Source organism: Petaurus breviceps, unplaced genomic scaffold, assembly GCF_028583685.1.
Source record: "Petaurus breviceps papuanus isolate PSGF00001 unplaced genomic scaffold, PetGlider_PUasm1.0 183, whole genome shotgun sequence".
Taxonomy (NCBI): Eukaryota; Metazoa; Chordata; class Mammalia; order Diprotodontia; family Petauridae; genus Petaurus; species Petaurus breviceps.
Genome location: NW_027185791.1, coordinates 22,575,830 through 22,594,141, shown reverse-complemented (window position 1 = coordinate 22,594,141; position 18,312 = coordinate 22,575,830). Strand labels below are relative to the sequence as shown.

Here is an 18,312-nt window from a genome sequence, read left to right as displayed (position 1 = left end):
TTCAAATGCTGTAGCCAGAAGTCAGCACAGCACTCCAGACGGCGTCTGATCAGTGAACTGTACAAGTAGATTATCACCTTCTTATTCCAGGAAGTTATGTTTCTCTTAATGCAGCCCAAGATCGAATTAGATTTTTTTTGGCTGACATATCAAGCATGTGATGACACATAGTGAGTTTGCAATCCACCTAAATCCCCATATCTTCTTTCAGACAAACCATGGCTAACTATGGTTCCCTCATCTTGTGCTCATGGAGCTGATTTTTTTTAAAACTCAAATGAGACTGCATTTTATTAAGGGTTAGCATTTATATAGAGCTTTAAGCAGAGTGCTTTACATATGTCCTGTCATTTGATATTCACACCAACCCTGTGAAGTAGGTACAAATTTTATCTCCATTTTATAGATGAGGAAACTGAGATTGTGAGAAGTTACAGAGTGAGACTTGCCTAAGGTCACACAGTTAACAAGTGTCTGAGAGAGGATTAGAATTAAGTTCTTCCTAACTACAATTCCAAAGCTCTTTTCACTGTGAATTTTATTCAATTCAGCTCAATACTCTAGCCTGTCAGATCTTTTGGTCTCATCTCTCTGTAAGCCAATATGGCAGCTACTCCCTCCAAAGTTTATGTCACTTTCAAACTACCCCCATTACCTTTCCCTGGTAATAAATATATTTAATGTCCCATCCCATCTACTGATCTCCCTGTTCAAAAGGTCCAATCCCATCTCTATTGTCACCTCCCCATATGGCCTCTCCAATTCATGTGGAAAGAGTAGCCTTTCTTTTATCTCAGTCATTCCAAAAAGATATTCCTACAAGGAGAAAAGTCGACACTTCAGCTCCTTTATCTTCCTTATATTCCCCCCATCATACTTTAAGGCAGTATTTTGATACCGTCCATGTAATATCTGCTTGGGAGTGATATCTTAGGTGATGTTCAAAAAAGTGGTAGCCTCTCTCAAAATGTTTTGCCTACAGAATTGCAACTTAATATCATCTTCTTCACTGTACTGTGTGCAGGGCTTTCCATTGTAGCTTTTTCTGCCTACCTTTCCTCACTCTCTCTGTCTCTGTGTATGGGTGTCTGTTTTCTCCATCTCTCAATCTCTCTGCCTCTGTGTTTCTGTCTGTGTCTGTCTCTCACTTTCTCTGTGCCTTTGTTTATCTGCTTCAGTCTCTGTGTGTGTATCTCTGTCTCAGTCTCTCTGTCTCATACATAAATGTGTGTATTGTTTATATATGTATACATGTATATATGCACACACACATATACATATCAGTACAAAACATATGCAAAGTTAATTCATGCAATTGCAGGGTAGAGGTGGGGAGACTAGCAGATGGAAGTATGAAGGAAGGCCTTATGTGGCTCTGGAACTGAGCTTTGAAGGAAGTTAGTAATTCTCAGAGGTAAAGGTGAGGAGGGGAGCACTTTCCAGGCAGTCAGGCAGCCTGTACAAACAGCAATATGGATGATAGCATGCCATGATTTAAGAACAGCAAGAACATAGGGTGCTGAGGGACAGAACCAAGATGGCAGAGCAAAAGCAGAAACTTGCTGAGCTCCCACTCCAACCACTATAAATATGACTCTAAACAAATTTTAGAGCTACAGAACCCACAAAGTGACCAAGAGAAACAAATCTCCCCCTGAAGGCAGCCTGGCAGGCCGACAAGAAGTGTCTATCGCACTGGGCTGGGAGCCGAGCACAGTCCTTAGGGAGCCACATGGGTCCAGACCTGGGGTGGCCCTGACCAGCTGCAAGACAAGCTGGAACAGACTTCAGGAGAGTGAATCACCAGCAGCTATGGCTGTTTCCAGACTTCTCAACCCATAAATGCCAAAAAGAAAGTAAGAGGTTCAGTGGGGAGCCCTGTTGATCCAGAGTGAGTGAAGAGTGCAGTTTGGCCCCTGCCACTGGGGCAGCAGAGGTGGGGGAGGCCTGTGGCAAGGTGGCTGCTGTGTGACTGTCTCCAGAGCTCCCAGCCTGCAGACTGCAGGGGGACCAAGTGACCATTCAGAGGGGTAATCGCTCTTGCTTTGACCTGCTTGGATCTGGATCACAATCTTGGGTGGTAGTCCTGGAGTGTGTGGCCAGTGAGCCAGAACCTGTGGGGGCTGTAGAGAGAGTGGCCTCCACATAGCTCTGATAAAAGCTCTGGCAGTAGTTGCAAAAACCCCAGAAATTTAGGACTCAGCTCTCTCCACTCTGAAAGCAGAGTTCTACCATGGCAAAGAGCTCAAAAGTCTAGCAATTGGCTGGCAAGATGAGTAAACAGAAGAAGTGCAATCAGACTTTAGAATCCCTTTTTGGAGACAAAGGATCAAAATGTAGAACCAGAAGAAAACAACAAAGGAAAAACTCCTGCATCAAAAGTTTCCAAGAAAAATATGAACTGATTGTAGGCCATGAAGGGGCTCAAGAAGGATTTTGAATATCAAGTAAGAGAAATAGAGGAAAACTTGGGAAGAGAAATGAGAATGATGCAAGAAAATCATGAAAAATGAGTCAACAGCCTGACTGAAGAAAATAACACTTCAAAAAAATAGACTAACTCAAATGGCAAAAGAGGTGCCAACAGCCAATGAGGAGGAGAATGCTTTAAAAAGTTAAATTTCCCAGATGGTAAAAGGAATATCAAAAACTCACTGAAGAGAATAACTCCTTCAAAATTAGATTGAAGCAAATGGAAGCTAATGACTTTATGAGAAATCAAGATACTATAAAACAGATCCAAACAAATAAAAAATAGAAGGCAATGTGAAATATCTCATCGGAAAAACCACTGACCTGGAAAATAGATCCAGGAAAGATAATTTAAAAATTATTCGACTACCTGAAAGCCATGATAAAAAAAAGTTTAGAAAAAATCCTTCAAGAAATTCTCAAGGAAAATTGCCCTGACATTCTAGAACCAGAGGGCAAAATAGAAATTGAAAGAATTCATTCATTGTCTCTTGAAAAAGATCCCAAAAGAAAACTCCTAGGAATATTATAGCCAAATTCCAGAGTTCCCAGGTCAAGGAGAAAATATTACAAGCAGTCAGGAAGAAACAATTTGAGTATTGTGGAAACACAATCAGGATAACACAAGATCTAGCAACTTCTACAATAAGGGATTGAAGGGCCTGGAATATGATATTCCAGAGGCCAAAGGAGCTAGGATTAAAACCAAGAATCACCTACCCAGTAAAACTGAGTATAATGCTTCAGGAGAAAATATGGTCATTCAATGAAAGAGAGGATTTTCAATCATTCTTAATGAAAAAACCAGAGCTGAACAGAAAATTTGACTTTCAAATACAAAAAGCAAGAGAAGCATGAGAAGGTAAACAGGAAAAAAATCATAAGGAACTTATTAAACTTGACCTATTTACATTCCTACATGGGAAAATGATAATTGTAACTCATGAGACTTTTTCTCAGTATGAGGATAGTAGAAGGGAATATATATGTATGTATAGGAGGGTGTATGTGTATATAAATATATATGTGAGTGAGTGAATATGTGTGTACATGTATATATAGACAGATGGCACAGGATGAGTTGAATATGATGGAATGATATCTAAAAAATAAAATTAAGAGGTGAGAGAGGAATATATTAGGAGAAGGAAAAAGGGAGAGATAGAATAGGGTAATTTATCTTATATAAAAGAGGCAAGAGAAAACCGTTACAATGGAGGGGAAGAGCAGGAAGGTGAAGGAGAATGGGTCAACCTTATTCTCATTGGATTTGTCTTAAGGAGGGAATAACATACACACTCAATTGGGTATCTTACCCTACAGGAAAATAGGAGGGGAGGAGATAAGAGAGGGTATCATAGGAGGGAGGGCAGGTTGGGGGAGAGGGCAGTTAGAAGAAAACACTTTTGAAAAGGGACAGGGTCAAAGTAGAAAATTGAGTAAGTGGGGGGATGGATAGAATGGATAGAAATGTAGTTTTATATATATATATATATATATATATATATATAGAGAGAGAGAGAGAGAGAGAGAGAGTTATATATAATATAACTACTATGGAAATGTTTTGCTTAATTACACATGTACAGTCTATATTGAACTGCTTGTCTTCCCAGTGGGGGTAGGTGAGGAAGGAAGAAGGGAAAGAATCTGGAAATCAAAGTTTTAAAAACAAATATTAAAAAAAATAAAGGATCCATGAAAATAAATAAAAGAAGATAGGGTATCTGAAGGGTACACAAGAAACCCAGAAAGGGAGACTGGACTCTAAGTAGGGCAAAAATACCAAACAGAGGAGTTTGTATTGAATCCTGACAGAAAGGGATAGCCACTAGAACTTTTTGAAAAGGACATCCAGTTTGAAATGTACAAAAAGCAATTGCTGATGTGGACATGGAGATGAAGAGAGACAAGGGCAGAATATTATCTTCATAGAGATAAATCAACCTAAGAAAACCATAGTGACCTGTATAAATCTTACCTCTTTTCCCTCTACTACACTGTAATCTTCTAGAATTTTCATCTTATTTGCTTAATAAATATTTAATGTGTATTTAATGACCATATTAGATTACAGTAGGAGTATGGTAAAACCAATTTATATCTCCAAGCTCACTCATTTAACAAGTAAGAGAGCTGGGACTTGAACCTAGATCTCTTAATTCCTAGTCCATTATTCTACGTTTTGTCTTATCCCTATAATAAGGAAACAAAGCATTGTTCAACATAATAGTTGATCAATAAATTGATTGAGTTGCCATATTAAATAATTATAATGTGATAGAGATGTCAAAAAGGATTGCTACTGGTAGGTTTATAATAGCATATTAAAGGGAATCAGAAGAGGAATTGAATCTAGTTTTCACATCTGGAGGATCTTCCCCTCAGATCAGGGCTGGGTCTTACAATAGTTAGAATAGTTTCCAATTATCCTTGAGGTAATAAGACCTTTGGTTTAAATCTATGGCAGTCTCAAGTTGCAAGGAGCCTCAGAGATCTTTTTGTCAGTACCACTCATACTTGAGCAAGAATTCCCTTAATTTCTTCTTGAAGTCATCCCATCACGTGGAACTTACTGTCTCCTGGGTAAAATCATTTCATTTTCAAATAGCTCTAAATGTTGGGACCTTTTTCCCATCATATATACTGAAATTTGTTTTTGTATACTTCCAACAATTATTCCTAGTTCAATTTTTGTGAGATATCTAGCTACTGAGTTATTGTTCCAGATTTACTCTGTTTTGTGTTAGTTTACACGGTGCCATTAGGAAATGAGAAGACCAAATACACATGTGATTTGCCTAGATTTGGACCAGTCATAGATCACGTTTTATACCTCATTGTATTCACTTCAGCTAGGGCAGTGTCTTGCACATAGTTTTTGCACTCGGAAAATGTGTTGAACTAATGTATGGTTCTTAAAAACTAGCCTGTGGACCATTACTGAAGGATGTGAGGCTGATTTTCTGCAGCATAGTTCATACAGCTTTCAAGTTGATATTGAAATTTTCAAAGTGTAAATCTTATCATATCTCTCACCTACTCAAAAAGCTCCAAGAGGTCCAGATCCTGCCTCTAAGATCAAATATACTCACTTTTAAAAGCCATCACAGTCTGGGCTGCAGCATACCTTTCCAGACTTATGCATGACTCTCTCTGGGTTCAAATCAAATGGACCTATTTATTGTTGCCCATGGATACTCCATGCCTGGAAAGCTCTCCTTCTACATCTGTTCTTCATGGAAGCAGCTAAGTGGGTCAATGGATAGCTCTGGAGTCAAGAAGGCCTGAGTTAAAATCTAGCCTCTGACATTTACTAGCTGTGTGACCCTGGGCAAATCCCTTATCCTCAAGGTCTACCTCAGTTTTCTCATCTATAAAATAGAACTAATAATATCACCTACCCTCCTGGGCTGTTATGAGGATTTTGTATATATAAATGCTAGCTATCATTGTTATAAATTGTTATAAACAATAACCCCAAGCTTCTTTCAAAGCTCAGCTCTCATGACACTACCTAATTACCAGTGCCCTCTTCCTGAAAAGCTACTTTGTATGATTTGGTGTTTAATTTTCTGTAGCTTTGTTGTCCTTCATCCCTTCTCCCAAAAGAATGCAATCTCCTCAAGGTCAGAGTCTGATTAATTTTTGTTTCATCTTTGCTTCAAGCTGGGCCCCTCATATAGTGCCCAGTACATAGTAAGCATTTAAATACTTGTTGAATTGAATAAATTACTTAGATAGTGGCCATAAAGATGGTGTTAGATTCAGAAAGATCTGGGTTCAAATTCAGCCTCTAATATATACATGATTCATGACCATAGGCAAGTCACTCAGTACCTGAGGCAGCTCTCTAAAACTACAAATCACAGAGGAGTGGCTGGTCTGCACCAGCGGATGGTAAAGAAAATCAAAGCATTGATTTAAAAGAGAGAGAAAGAAAACTATTATATCTCAATAGCTAGAAGAGCATCATGTAAAACTAATGTATGATGCTGAGATTTTGTAAAGTATTGTTTCAACAAAATCTTTGCTGCTCTTCCTATTCATTTTTTAAGGCAATTGGGGTTAAGTAACTTGCTCCAGGTTACACAGCCAGGTGCTTCTGGGTGGGTGCTGAGTGTCTGAGCCTGGATTCGATCCCAGGTCATCCCCACTCTGGGGCCGGTGCTCTTACTCACTGTGCTACCTGGCCGCCTCATCTCCCTATTCACTTTGGTGGTGTGCAGAAATATAGTGGGAACCCTTTGACCCAGCAATACCACTTCTAGGGCTATATCCCAAAGAGATCGTACAAGTGGGAAAAGCACCTATATGTACAAAAATATTCATAGCAGCTCTTTTTGTGGTGGCAAAGAATTGGAAATCAAGGAGATGTCCATCATTTGGGGAATGGCTGGAACAAGTCATGCTCTATTAATGTAATGGAATACCATGGTGCTACAAGAAATGAGGAGCAGACGGATTTCATAATAACCTGGAGGGACTTATATAAACTGACGCTGAGGGAGAGCAGCAGAACCAGGAGAACGTTGTACACAATTACAGAAGACTGTGATAGACGTGGCTCCTCTCAACAATGCAGGGTTAGGAGACTCATGATGGTGAGGGCCATCCACATCCAGAGAAAGAGCTACAGAGTCTGAGTGCAGATTGAAGCAAACCGCCTGCTCTCTCTCTTGTCTTGTTCCTTCTTTCTCATTGTTCACTCCATTGGTTATAATTCTTCTTTACAACTTGACTAATGTTTATTGTGAAGGTATTTGTGGAACCTATATCGTATGCTGCCATGGGGACAGAGGGGAAGGAGAGGGAGGGGGAGAAAATTTGGAACTCAAGGGATTGTGGGACTGAATGTTGCAAACTAAAAGTAAATAAATATTTTTTAAAGCAATATGGTGGGGAACTGTGACAAGAGAAAAAAATGGGCCACAAGGTCTTTTGCCCTCCTTGAGCAGTCAACAGACCAAAAAAAAAGTTATTTTTATTCTTTTTAGAAGCTCTGACTTGCCTAAAGCTGACCGAAGAAATCACTATTTCCTTCATGTACTTCCTCATATATTTCTTCTGGAAAGACTCTGACATAGTATTTACGATGTAAAACACCAAAGTTCTTGAGTTTCCTTCTCTTGAAATAAAGGAAATAATTCTTTTTTCATTATCTAATATACTATTTTTCCCCAATTACATGTAAAACAATTTTAATATTTTTTCAGATTTTCAAATTTCAAATTTTTTAATGTCAAATTCTCTCCCTCTCCCCCCCATTGAGAAGGCAGGCAATTTAACATAGGTCATACATGCATAGTCATGCAAAACATATGTAAAGAAAAAATTCTTAAGGATCCATTATTGTGGCATAGATTGAGTTCAATGCATTCCTTAATCAGGAAGACAGACTAAATGACCACTTAAGCTTTCTTCCAACATTGTAATTATATCATAATTCATATATATTATTATATCATAATTCATAATTATTATACCATAATTCATATCATAAAACCTTATCAATTGTTTTCTGGTTTATAGTCATAGGCAAGAAATAAATAATATATCATCTAGTACAGCTCCTCATTTTCTACCATTTTGTGTATTTTTTAAAACAAAGCTTTTGACTCTAATGTTGATAGATATATAAGAATCTTAAATATCAAAAAAGACAATCGAATTGTGGCTACTAGAAAAAGTGACCAATTAATACAGGCTAGTTGCTGCTATTTTCTTCTTCCCCGTAGACCACAGAGAGCTTCTAATGCAATGTGATAGTGGATAAGAGCATTTTATAGAGGAGTAGTTCATAGACAATTAGAGAAATGATAATTAGGTCTTTCATATCTTCCCAAACTCTTTAAAATTGGTAGAATACTATTTACTTAAAGTTAAAAAAGAAGCAAAAAAAAGAAGTAAAAGCAAAAGTCTCTCCTAGAACTTATTTCAGTGTTAGTGGTGGACATTATTTAGAGACCCACATGAACCACTCAAAAGCTACAAGAAGAGGACCAGATCCAATTTACCTTCCACTCCATCCCTGAAAGTTCAAAAATGAATTTATTTTTTCTTTTTCCTCTGTCCTTGGAAAGTGATTCCTTTGTCAGTGATGAGTTCTTTTCTATCCTCTCCAAAAGCCTCGCATTGGTGTCTACAAAGCCATTCTTGCAGTACACAGACTGAGGAATGCCTTTCTTCCTGCATTCTTGAACAAAATTCCATTCCTCTTTTATCCTAGAATAATACAACCCAAAAAAAAGTAGTTATAACCCTAGCTAATGTTTACAAAACCATTTTAAGATTTTCAAAGTCTTTTACATCTACTAGCTCTTTCAGGATTCAAAATAACCCTGTAAATTAGATATCTTCATTTAAAGACAAGAAAATTAAGATTGAGACATCAAAGACAGACTCAAGGTCACACAGTTGTTAAAGGGGAAGGGAAGAGTCATTTATTAATGACCTATTCAGTGCCAGGCTCTGTTCTAAATGCTTTACAAATATTATTTTATTTGATCCTCACCACTACCCTGAGAGGTACATGCTATTACTATCTACATTTTACAGTTGAGGAAACTGAGGCAGACAGATGAAGTGACTTGCCGAGGGTCACATAAATAGTAATAAGTGAGGCCAGATTTGAAGTCAGATCTTCCTATATCTAGCAAACCATCCACTGCATCACAACATTTTAAGTTATATTCTCACAGATACATTTTAAGCCTGTGATATATAGGGTAAGCTAGCTCCCATTTCTACAGCAGCTGATCTAGTTTCTGGATTAGCCAGGTCCTTAGTTTCTCAAATTTAGGTTTTGGTCTGGTTGTTGATATTTGTTGTTTTTCTCTTCACTTTTTCTTCCTTTTTGCTGGGACATCCACCAGGGGAGAGGTAGAAGACAAAGATAATGAACAATCTCGACCCAACTAAACTGAATCCTGCTGGCAACATGCTCAGACTGGACAACAGGCATCTCTGCCTTGTTACGGGACCTAACTGTAACAAGAGACATGGAGGAACCTAACATTTTCCATTTCCAGTTGACCTTTCCATTCCAATTACTTGTAACTGGATTACATTGTGATGTTTGTGTTCCAATGGTAATTCACAGTGTCCTCGAATGTGAAAGACTGAAGGAGCTGCGGAAATAGCCTAGCCTAACTATTTCTGTTTGGAGATGGGAAACTGGGGCCCAGAGAGTTGACATAGTATTTTAAATGTTGTACATCCGTCTAGTGGCAGAGCATGACTAGGACACAGGCATGCTGACATCTGGCCCAATGCTCTTTCCACAGTAACAGGAGGAAAAAATGAACCAATTAGGGGAGAGTGTTTCTGACTTAGACACTTGATAACCGTCCCTGGTGGTCCAGTTACCACCAGGTATTCTCTCTCATTTTCCTCCCAGAATTCGGTATTGTTGTTTTTAAGTCTTTTATTTGTTTGTTCCTCTCCCCCTTTCCCATTGGCCCTGGTCCTCTTTGAAGATGAAGGACCAACAAAAAGAACAGCAGATTCTGCAGCAGAACTGACCTGACCCTAATGGAAACTCTCAGTCCCGTAACAGAGTTCATCCTGAGTCTCCCATCCTATCCTATCCTAAGCCCTTTCCTCCCCACTAATCCTCCATAAGAGTCCCTGACCAAGCCTCAACTTCTTTACATGTCCCTGTGTCCTCATACATTCGTATATGTCTATTGAAATGCATTAAAAGGCAAAGGATAAAGTTTTTACTGCAAAAAATAATAAGAAGAAAATCCATCTCTCCATTGGAGAAGAATAAATAATAGGGGAAGAAGGGGCAACAATCTCTTCACCATAAGGGGGTGAGAAAAGAGGGGATTCTTCCAGATACTTTCTAGATACCATTCTGGATATCATTGTTTTAGGACTGAGATGAGATGAGATTGCCGTAAAAACAACAAAAAAATTCAGTATTGTTTAGTACACTTCAGGCATACTCCGGGTTAAATAAATACTATGGGTTAAATTCCTGTGCTTTAGCCAAGAAACTAATGTTGTAGCTATAGGAAATGTGGTCCTAACACACCCATTCATAAAAGTATACTGAGAAAATGGGCAATTGTGAAAACATCAACAAAATCCAGTCATTCAACAGGTCCATTGTGAAGTTTTACTCCTGTGGACAAACTGGTTAAGTGTAAATTTGAAACCAAATCAAAGTCTGAGACACATCTCATTACGCCTGACAAGTCGCTCTTCAATATCTCTTTCTTGCTATTCTCTCTGACACTTTTCACATGTTTATATGCTACCCTGGGTGCTGCTCTCTCCCAAGGAGAAATACATGTTGTGGATTAAGGTTTTCTGGACTGAAATGGAGTACTTTGACTTGTCATAATCCACAGATGGCAGAGATATTGTGTCTTTTATACGAATCATAATTTAACAAGTTTTTATTTTCACTCTTTACCACCCATTTCTTCCCCAATTCAAAAGAGAAGAGAGAAGGAGAGAGAGAGGAGAGGAGGGCAGAGGAGAAGAGAGTGAGGGTGGGAGGGGAGGAGAGGCAAAGGGCAAAAGGAGCCCTGGAACAAATAGGTATGGTCAAGTAAAATAAATCTCCACCTAATCCACATGCAAGAATGCTTCCTTTCAGAGTGCAGATAACAGAGCTCATCTTCATTGTCTGTCATTATGATTTATCATTGTGTTGATAAGAGTTCTTAGGGCTTCCAGAGTTGTCTGCCTTCACAAAGCTTTTGTTATTGTTTACATTGTTCTGGTTCTGCTCAATTCACTCTGCATCAGTTCACACAAGTCTTTACAGGGAGGTGCTGTGAGACTGTTTTTTCTCCTGTAGAGGGAGAAAACTCAAGGACTTCAAGAAGTGAGGAAGGATACATAAGTTTGAACTGAATTTCTCTGATGATGAACAGGCATTCAGTTTGGTTTTTGGTCAGGAATTCAAGCAAAAAATGGATGGAATGGAGAGTAGGAAAGAAGACTAGAGATATGAAGTGAAGCGACTGAGGCAGCAGCATCAGGAACAATGATGCAGCCTGAAGTTTGGCAGAGGCAAGCCTGAAGTCAGCGGATCTTTGTAGGACTGTTTCTTTGAAAGAACTGACAATGGATAATGATTTTCCCTGTTCCTCTTTCCCTCTCTAGTCCCCTTCTGGAGGGCTCATGTTAAGTCTAAAACTTATCTGTTTGTTGTCCTCATTGTTGTTTCAGTTTGCTTACTCTGCCATTTAATTGGCCCTAATGCCAACTTAGAGTGTGATCAGTCATAGTTGCTTTTGCTCTGTGTGCCAGATCTGTGAAGCCAGAAAGAGGAGGGTAGTGGCTGAGCAAGGTACACAACTGGGAGACAGAAACAGAGAGCACAGATTCTCTGAATTGTGGGGAGGGGGATGGAGAGAGCTAGCTTTCCCTCCCTGGGAGCCCCTGAGTTATATAAGGGAGTTTTAATGATTTACCTATTTTATACCCTCCTCAAAACAGAGTAGAGACTACATGCATCTTGTCCTTTTTCTCCCAGGCTATAAAAAGAGATCAAAATAGCATTTTGGCTATCTGGGTGGTCGTGGCAGTTAAGGAACCCTTCGAGATTTGATTCTCCTCTCCGGACACACAGAGAAAAACTTCGGTAAGAGTGGCTCCAAAAACAGTGAATAGAGAGTAAGTCATACCTGATGAGGTATGAGAAATGGTTGGATAAGACTTGTGATACTAATACAAGGTTGGTAAGGCTGACATTCCAAGGGTGGGGGCCAGAGGAAAAGGTGTATCCTTATCTCCTAGACTAGTCTAGCAAAATTTTCTCACCTTGTACAAACTACCCTTATAGACACATTACTATATGTATTTAATCTCCCTATCAGATAAATGGCAGCTTGTAGCTGACCACACCTATATATTCAAGGCAGGAAGGATGGGCAAGAGGACTGTCTTGCCCTCTGACTTCACCTTTTAGCTTCTACAGTTGCTAAAGTGTTCAGAATAATATTTCTCTTTACATGGTTTTCCTGACAGATTCCTTTCTGAAGATGGAGAGACTTTGAAAGTTAGTTTTGGCAGGAATGAGAAAATCTAGAAACACAGCTTGAAGCCCTCGGAGAGACCAAGAGCCTGAGCTTTGTAACCACTGAGCAGAAAGCCCAGTGAAGACAACATGTAGCCTTTCTAGTGAGTGCATTAAAAAACTGACAGTTCTAATGTAATAGTTTTCGACCACAGTTATCAATGTTTGGCCAAGAGTAACTTTAACCTACTTCACAGGCTGTGAAGTCTCTGAAGATTATAAAATTGTCTTATCTTCTCCTTTGCTTCCACTTTAGATACTTTTTTCTAAGGTAACCTAGAAGAAACTCTATTTATAGCCTTGTTCCTATCCTCTCTCATGGCCTACAAGAGCCCACCCCCTTGACCATCTCTGATCTCTCTAATTTTCAATCTCTAATGGCCTTTTCTCAATCTTCATCTTTCTTGAGCTCTCTGCAATAACAGTAATAATAACAACAACAAATAGCATTCATATATCCCTTAGATGTTTGCAAAGCCACCAAGGTACTTTTGATCATGTCGCCTTCTCACTCACATCTCCTACATCTCGTTTTTACTCAAGGTTCTCTGATGGGTGTTTTTCCCTTTTTTCTCTATATGTCAGTTCCATGTGGTCAATTTTCATCTCTATGCAAATGATTCTCAGATCTATCTATCCACCTGTAGTGTAATATAGAGCTTCTATCTTACATCATCTTACATTATCAACTGTCATTTGGACATTTCAGACGAGATATCCCACAAGCATCTCCAACTAAACTTGTTTAAAACTTTATCTTTCTTCCCAAACCCTTACCTCTTCTGATATCTTATTTTATTGCTAAGGGCACTCACTCTAATCCTCCCAGTCATCACCCCAGGCTCACAACCCTGTTTTAACCTTTGTCTTCTCAGTCTCCCTTAGCATATCCAAATCATTGCAAATTCTCTTTACTTATATACTCAGATCCTTCTTCCACTTTTCCCTCCCTTCATCCCTGTCTCACCCCCATGAGGCATTCATAATATTTCTGCAGAACTATTGCAAAGTCCTTCTAAGTGGTTTCTTTGTGTCAAGTCTGTTCCCATGCCAATCCATCCTCCACTCAGCCAAAATGATTTCCAGAAATACAGGTATGAATATGTCGTGCACCCTACTCATTAAACTCCAACAACGTCTTTTTACCTATAAGATCAAAGATAAAGTCATCAGTTTGGATTTTAAAGCTTGTCACAACCTGGTCTCTTGCTATTTATCTAGTCTTACACTTTATCTCCCACTAAACACTTACCAAAGCAGCCTATTTGCTTGCTACTTGCATATAATAATCTGTCTCTCATCACCATTTCTTTATATTGGCTGCCCCACTCCACCCCCATTCCTTGAATTTTCTCCTTCCTCACCTCTGCCTCTTAATTTCCCTCTCTTCATGTGAATGTGTATACATATACTAGAATACATAGGTAGTTATTTTATCTCAAGCACCTCTTACAGTTCACAGTGCATCATAGCATCTTAATAAAGGCTTCTTGAATTAAGTAGACAACTCAGTATGTCTCTTGATTAAGAGGTCAATTAAAAGAGCTAATATATATATAATACAATATATATTTTTTATTTTTATATAATGTATTATTTCTTATATATAATACAGTATATATTCTATTTCTTATATGTAAGATTTTATTTTTATATAAATATATGATACATTATATATTTTATATGTGACATATGACAGATAATATACATTAGCTCTTTTAACTAATTTTTAACCAAGACATACTGATTTAAGTCAATTTAATATGTATATTCACACACACACAGACATAGAAACCTTTCCTGGTCAATCAAGCAACCTGCATTAATTATTTACCATGTGTCAGGTTCTTTGCTAAGCATTAAGCACAACAGAGACAAAAGTGAGGCAGTCCCAGAAATCAAGAAGCTTGCACTCTACTGGAAGAAGGTCAGAGTTAATCAATATGTTCACAGATAAATAAGTGAAATTGTGTACAAAACAGAAGTTAAGTGGTTCCACGGGAGCATAGAGACCCTGAGCAGGGAATCGGGAAATCACGAGTGAGAATCCTACAATTGATCCTCTCCCCTCCCCCTCTATCTGTGCACACACTCCTCCCAAATTGCTTTTTGCTCACTTTGCGTATATTGTGTTTTTATTCTTCTGTGTGTATGTTCCTTCTCCCTACTAACACATAAACATCTTGGGGCCAGAAAATGGCCTTGGGATTGTTATTGCTACTGTTACTGAGGCTGTTGTCGCCATTTTATCCCCAGTGCTTCTTACAGGGACAAGAATGGAGGTTTAATAGATGCTTGCTGAATTAAATTTACTTAAACCAAGAGGATCAGTTAAAAGAGGACCATGGCCTATCTATGGGATAGACTCAGAAAATCTCTGAGAAAATAAAGAAAAGATCTGTTGCATTAATTCTTTCTCAACTCTTTATCAAACTGAGAGGCTTCCCATAAGAAATTTCGATGTACAAGAAACACTGAAGATGGGAGACTGATGGAAATCTATTTTATACTGAAAATTGGAAAGATTGTACAGCTTATTAAAAAATAGCCCTAGAGAATGGCCAGGCTGTACAATGATGATACTAGCTTAACAGATAGTTAGTTAAGCTCCTTGCTGAACAGGAAGAAAGTAAAAATAGACAATCAACGGAGTGAGAATAAAAGAGAGGGTTTACCATTTGCAGAGAAATTATTCAGATCTAGATAATGACTCTGAAAATAAGAATTTAGATGACAAAGAAACTAAATATTGGTATATTCCTACGATTCAGAGAAATCACCCAAATTTTTCAGTATCCTCAAGGGAACCTCTACTCAGAAGAGAAGGAAGACTAAAGCCCAGAACAACTGCTTTCCAGTCTAACATTCCAATCATGAAGGCTTCCAGGGAACAAAAGAGACTGGGATTGTTAGTATCTGTCAACCACAACCTCACTTTGGAGACTGAAGGTCCCTGAGTCTGCAATGTTGATTGTCTAGATAATTCACAAGTCCAGAGGGTTAAATTACTGGGCTTATTCAGGAAATGACCGAGCTTGCTTACTATGCTTCAAGAAAAACAGAAAAAGTGGGTCCTTGCATACCCAAATGAAACCCATTTATGGTATACATATACTAAGTGTTCTGATCTAATTGCAATGCATGTTGTTACGTATTGTATATGACAATTATTTTGCTTCACTATGTGCTAATGCTGTTGTATTGTAGCTTGTTCTTATATATACTTTATTATGTGTTCTAGTATACAATATTAGATATGCAATATTGCTATGAAGTTGTCTACTTTATTCAATTCCTATATGTGCTATATGTCACTTGTTTCTTAAGAATTGTTCTTTAGATTTTGCATACAAGGCTGTCATAGATGCTGGTTTGTTTGATTGGGCGGGGGGCATGGGATGGAGTTGTAATTTCATTAGGGTAGGGAGCTTCTCTGGGAGGAACCCCAAATGTGACCAGAGCTATTTTACAACTGTTCTGTATCTTATAGGTTTAGAGAATTGACTGGGGGCACTGAAAAATTAAATGACTTACCCAGGGTCACCAAAACAACATGTATCAGAGCCAATTCTTGAACAGAAGGCTTCCTAATTCTGAGACCAGCTCTCTATCCACTATATGGCACTACCTTTAATGTCATTATGTGCAATGCATCGAATGTGTTACAGGTACTATGAAAAACTTCATGTAATTTCAAAGTGAAGATACCTATGTGTATATTTTATTACAGTTGCCGATAAGAAGCCTGTGTTAGCCCTATTACTTGGGTCACTGATGTGAGCATATCATATGCTAATTTCTGTAAGTGCTCAAGAAGTTATATTCTGTGAGCTGAAATGAGTCTGTGACCGTATTGAGGGAGAAGTGGGCGTTCCTGGTTCAGTACTTTACAATTTATGTTCATAGCTATCTTTGTATACCTGCATGGTTTGCGGGAAATTCAAATTCTTCCCTGGGGGATGGATATAAGGTAGCTTATTCCTGGCGATATAGATTTAGATATTAAAGGCAGAACATGGCGGAAAACAATTAGGCAGAAAAAAAATCATTTTGTCTTCTAGACATAGTTTTTATGCTTGCTCAAATGCATTTTCTTTTGACTAAAAGATCAGTTAAAGGAGGACCATGACTGATTTATGGGATCAACTCAGAAAATCTCTGAGAGAAACAAATAAAAGATCTGTTGCATCAAAAGGGGAAAAAACCTCCAGTGCATCAGTCCCCCATAACTTGTGGAGTTTCTTTATCTGAATCCTCTGTCCCTATGGTTTGGGACATAACACCCCCAAGATAATATTAATCAGGGAGTTAGGAGGACCATCTAACCCAGAAGCCTCTGACAGAAAGCCTGTCCTTAATGAGCAGATTGGTAAGTATGTTTTTTAAATAAAACAACTAAGCCTGTGGGCACTAATTATTTGCAGTCTTTTTTGTGTTCTGAAGAGCCTGACAAGCAATCTCCATTTCGAGGGGAACCATCATCATAACCCGTCCTCTGAGAACTACAGAGAGAAACATGGCTTTATGTTTGTGTCTACAATACTTGGCATAGCTCTACCGACAGTAGACACTCAATACATGTTTACTGATTTTTACTTAGTTTGATCTCATTCTGAATACTCTAGTTCAAGTTTTAGATGGTAACGCCTAATGTCTTCATTTATTTCCTCAAAGCTTCCAATATACTGTACCAAGGGTACATACATTGTAAGATACCAAACCAGGCACTTCTCTCCTCCCTTAGGATGGATCGATCACTCCAGCTTTAAAAGAGCCCTAACAAATGCTTGTTCAGGTCCAGAACTATGTGCCTAATTCCCATGAATTAAGAAGTCAATAGTCTCCCAGAATTACGGTGCAGATCGGCAGTTCAGGGGTGGCCAAATACAAAGAAGTTACAATAATATCTGACCATGTAGGACTGGGGTGGGAGCTAGGGAAGTTGGCTAAGACAATCTGCAGGGATATGTGGTCAGAGTGGCAGCAGAGTTAGCCAGGCACTGTTGGGTAAGGTATATTGTCAGAGACTAGTACAGTGTATACAGTAGGAACAAATAAGTTTGGATGTTATGGGATGATCATGGACATGTTTTAAGGAGAAGAGATATAGGGAGCTAGCATCAGGGCCTCTAGAAGAACATTCTTTGAGGCTCTAAAGCAAGTAGGAAGGCTCGTCCCAAACCCTGGACTGTGACAGGAGCCAGCTGTGGGTGTTGATGTGATTGGCATGGGTACAAATATGGAAGTCATCAGCTGGTTTTTATCTCATTCACTCCCATCCTGCACATTTGCACTGCAAAGGGAGTCATGTCCGCCTGTTCGCTGCATGACACCTCACTGGCTTTTGGTTCCTTTTTGCTCTTTTACCTGCTGGGTCCTTTGGATTCGTACTTGTTTCATAGTCATCACAACTGCCATCTACTGACTAAACGTTATGCTTGATACAGGAAGGATAGTGAGTTGGGAAACTAGGAAAATGAGACTCCCAAGGAGGAAAATAGAGTCCGGGGAGTTTAATTCCTATTTTCTTTTCTAGAGTATATGCAGATAGGTCGATGTTTTGGAGGCATTTATTCACAGCTCTGATATTTCTATACATATATATATTTAAGTGCATTTTAAATTGTAATAAACATTTCATAGACTGGATCTTTAACTGAGGGAGGTTAGAATTATTTTATACCTAGACTATATTTTTGTTGCAGTCTGAGTGTTTTGTGCAAAATGGGGAGGTCAAAGGGAACTTAAGAACAATTGCCTTAAGCATAACCATGAACCTATATTAAGCCCTCTCACTGATG

The 18,312-nt window shown here is 38.6% G+C and overlaps 1 protein-coding gene across 2 annotated transcripts in view; it reads right to left on the bottom strand.

Moving 5' to 3' along the window:
* Window positions 1-18,312, bottom strand: part of LRRC2 (leucine rich repeat containing 2) — a 181,349-nt gene that overhangs the window by 103,650 nt on the left and 59,387 nt on the right. For both annotated transcript variants that reach the window (XM_069087764.1, XM_069087765.1), the window contains exon 3: window positions 8,490-8,697. In XM_069087764.1, the coding sequence (XP_068943865.1) occupies window positions 8,490-8,697 (208 nt within the window). The remainder of the gene's footprint in view (window positions 1-8,489; window positions 8,698-18,312) is intronic.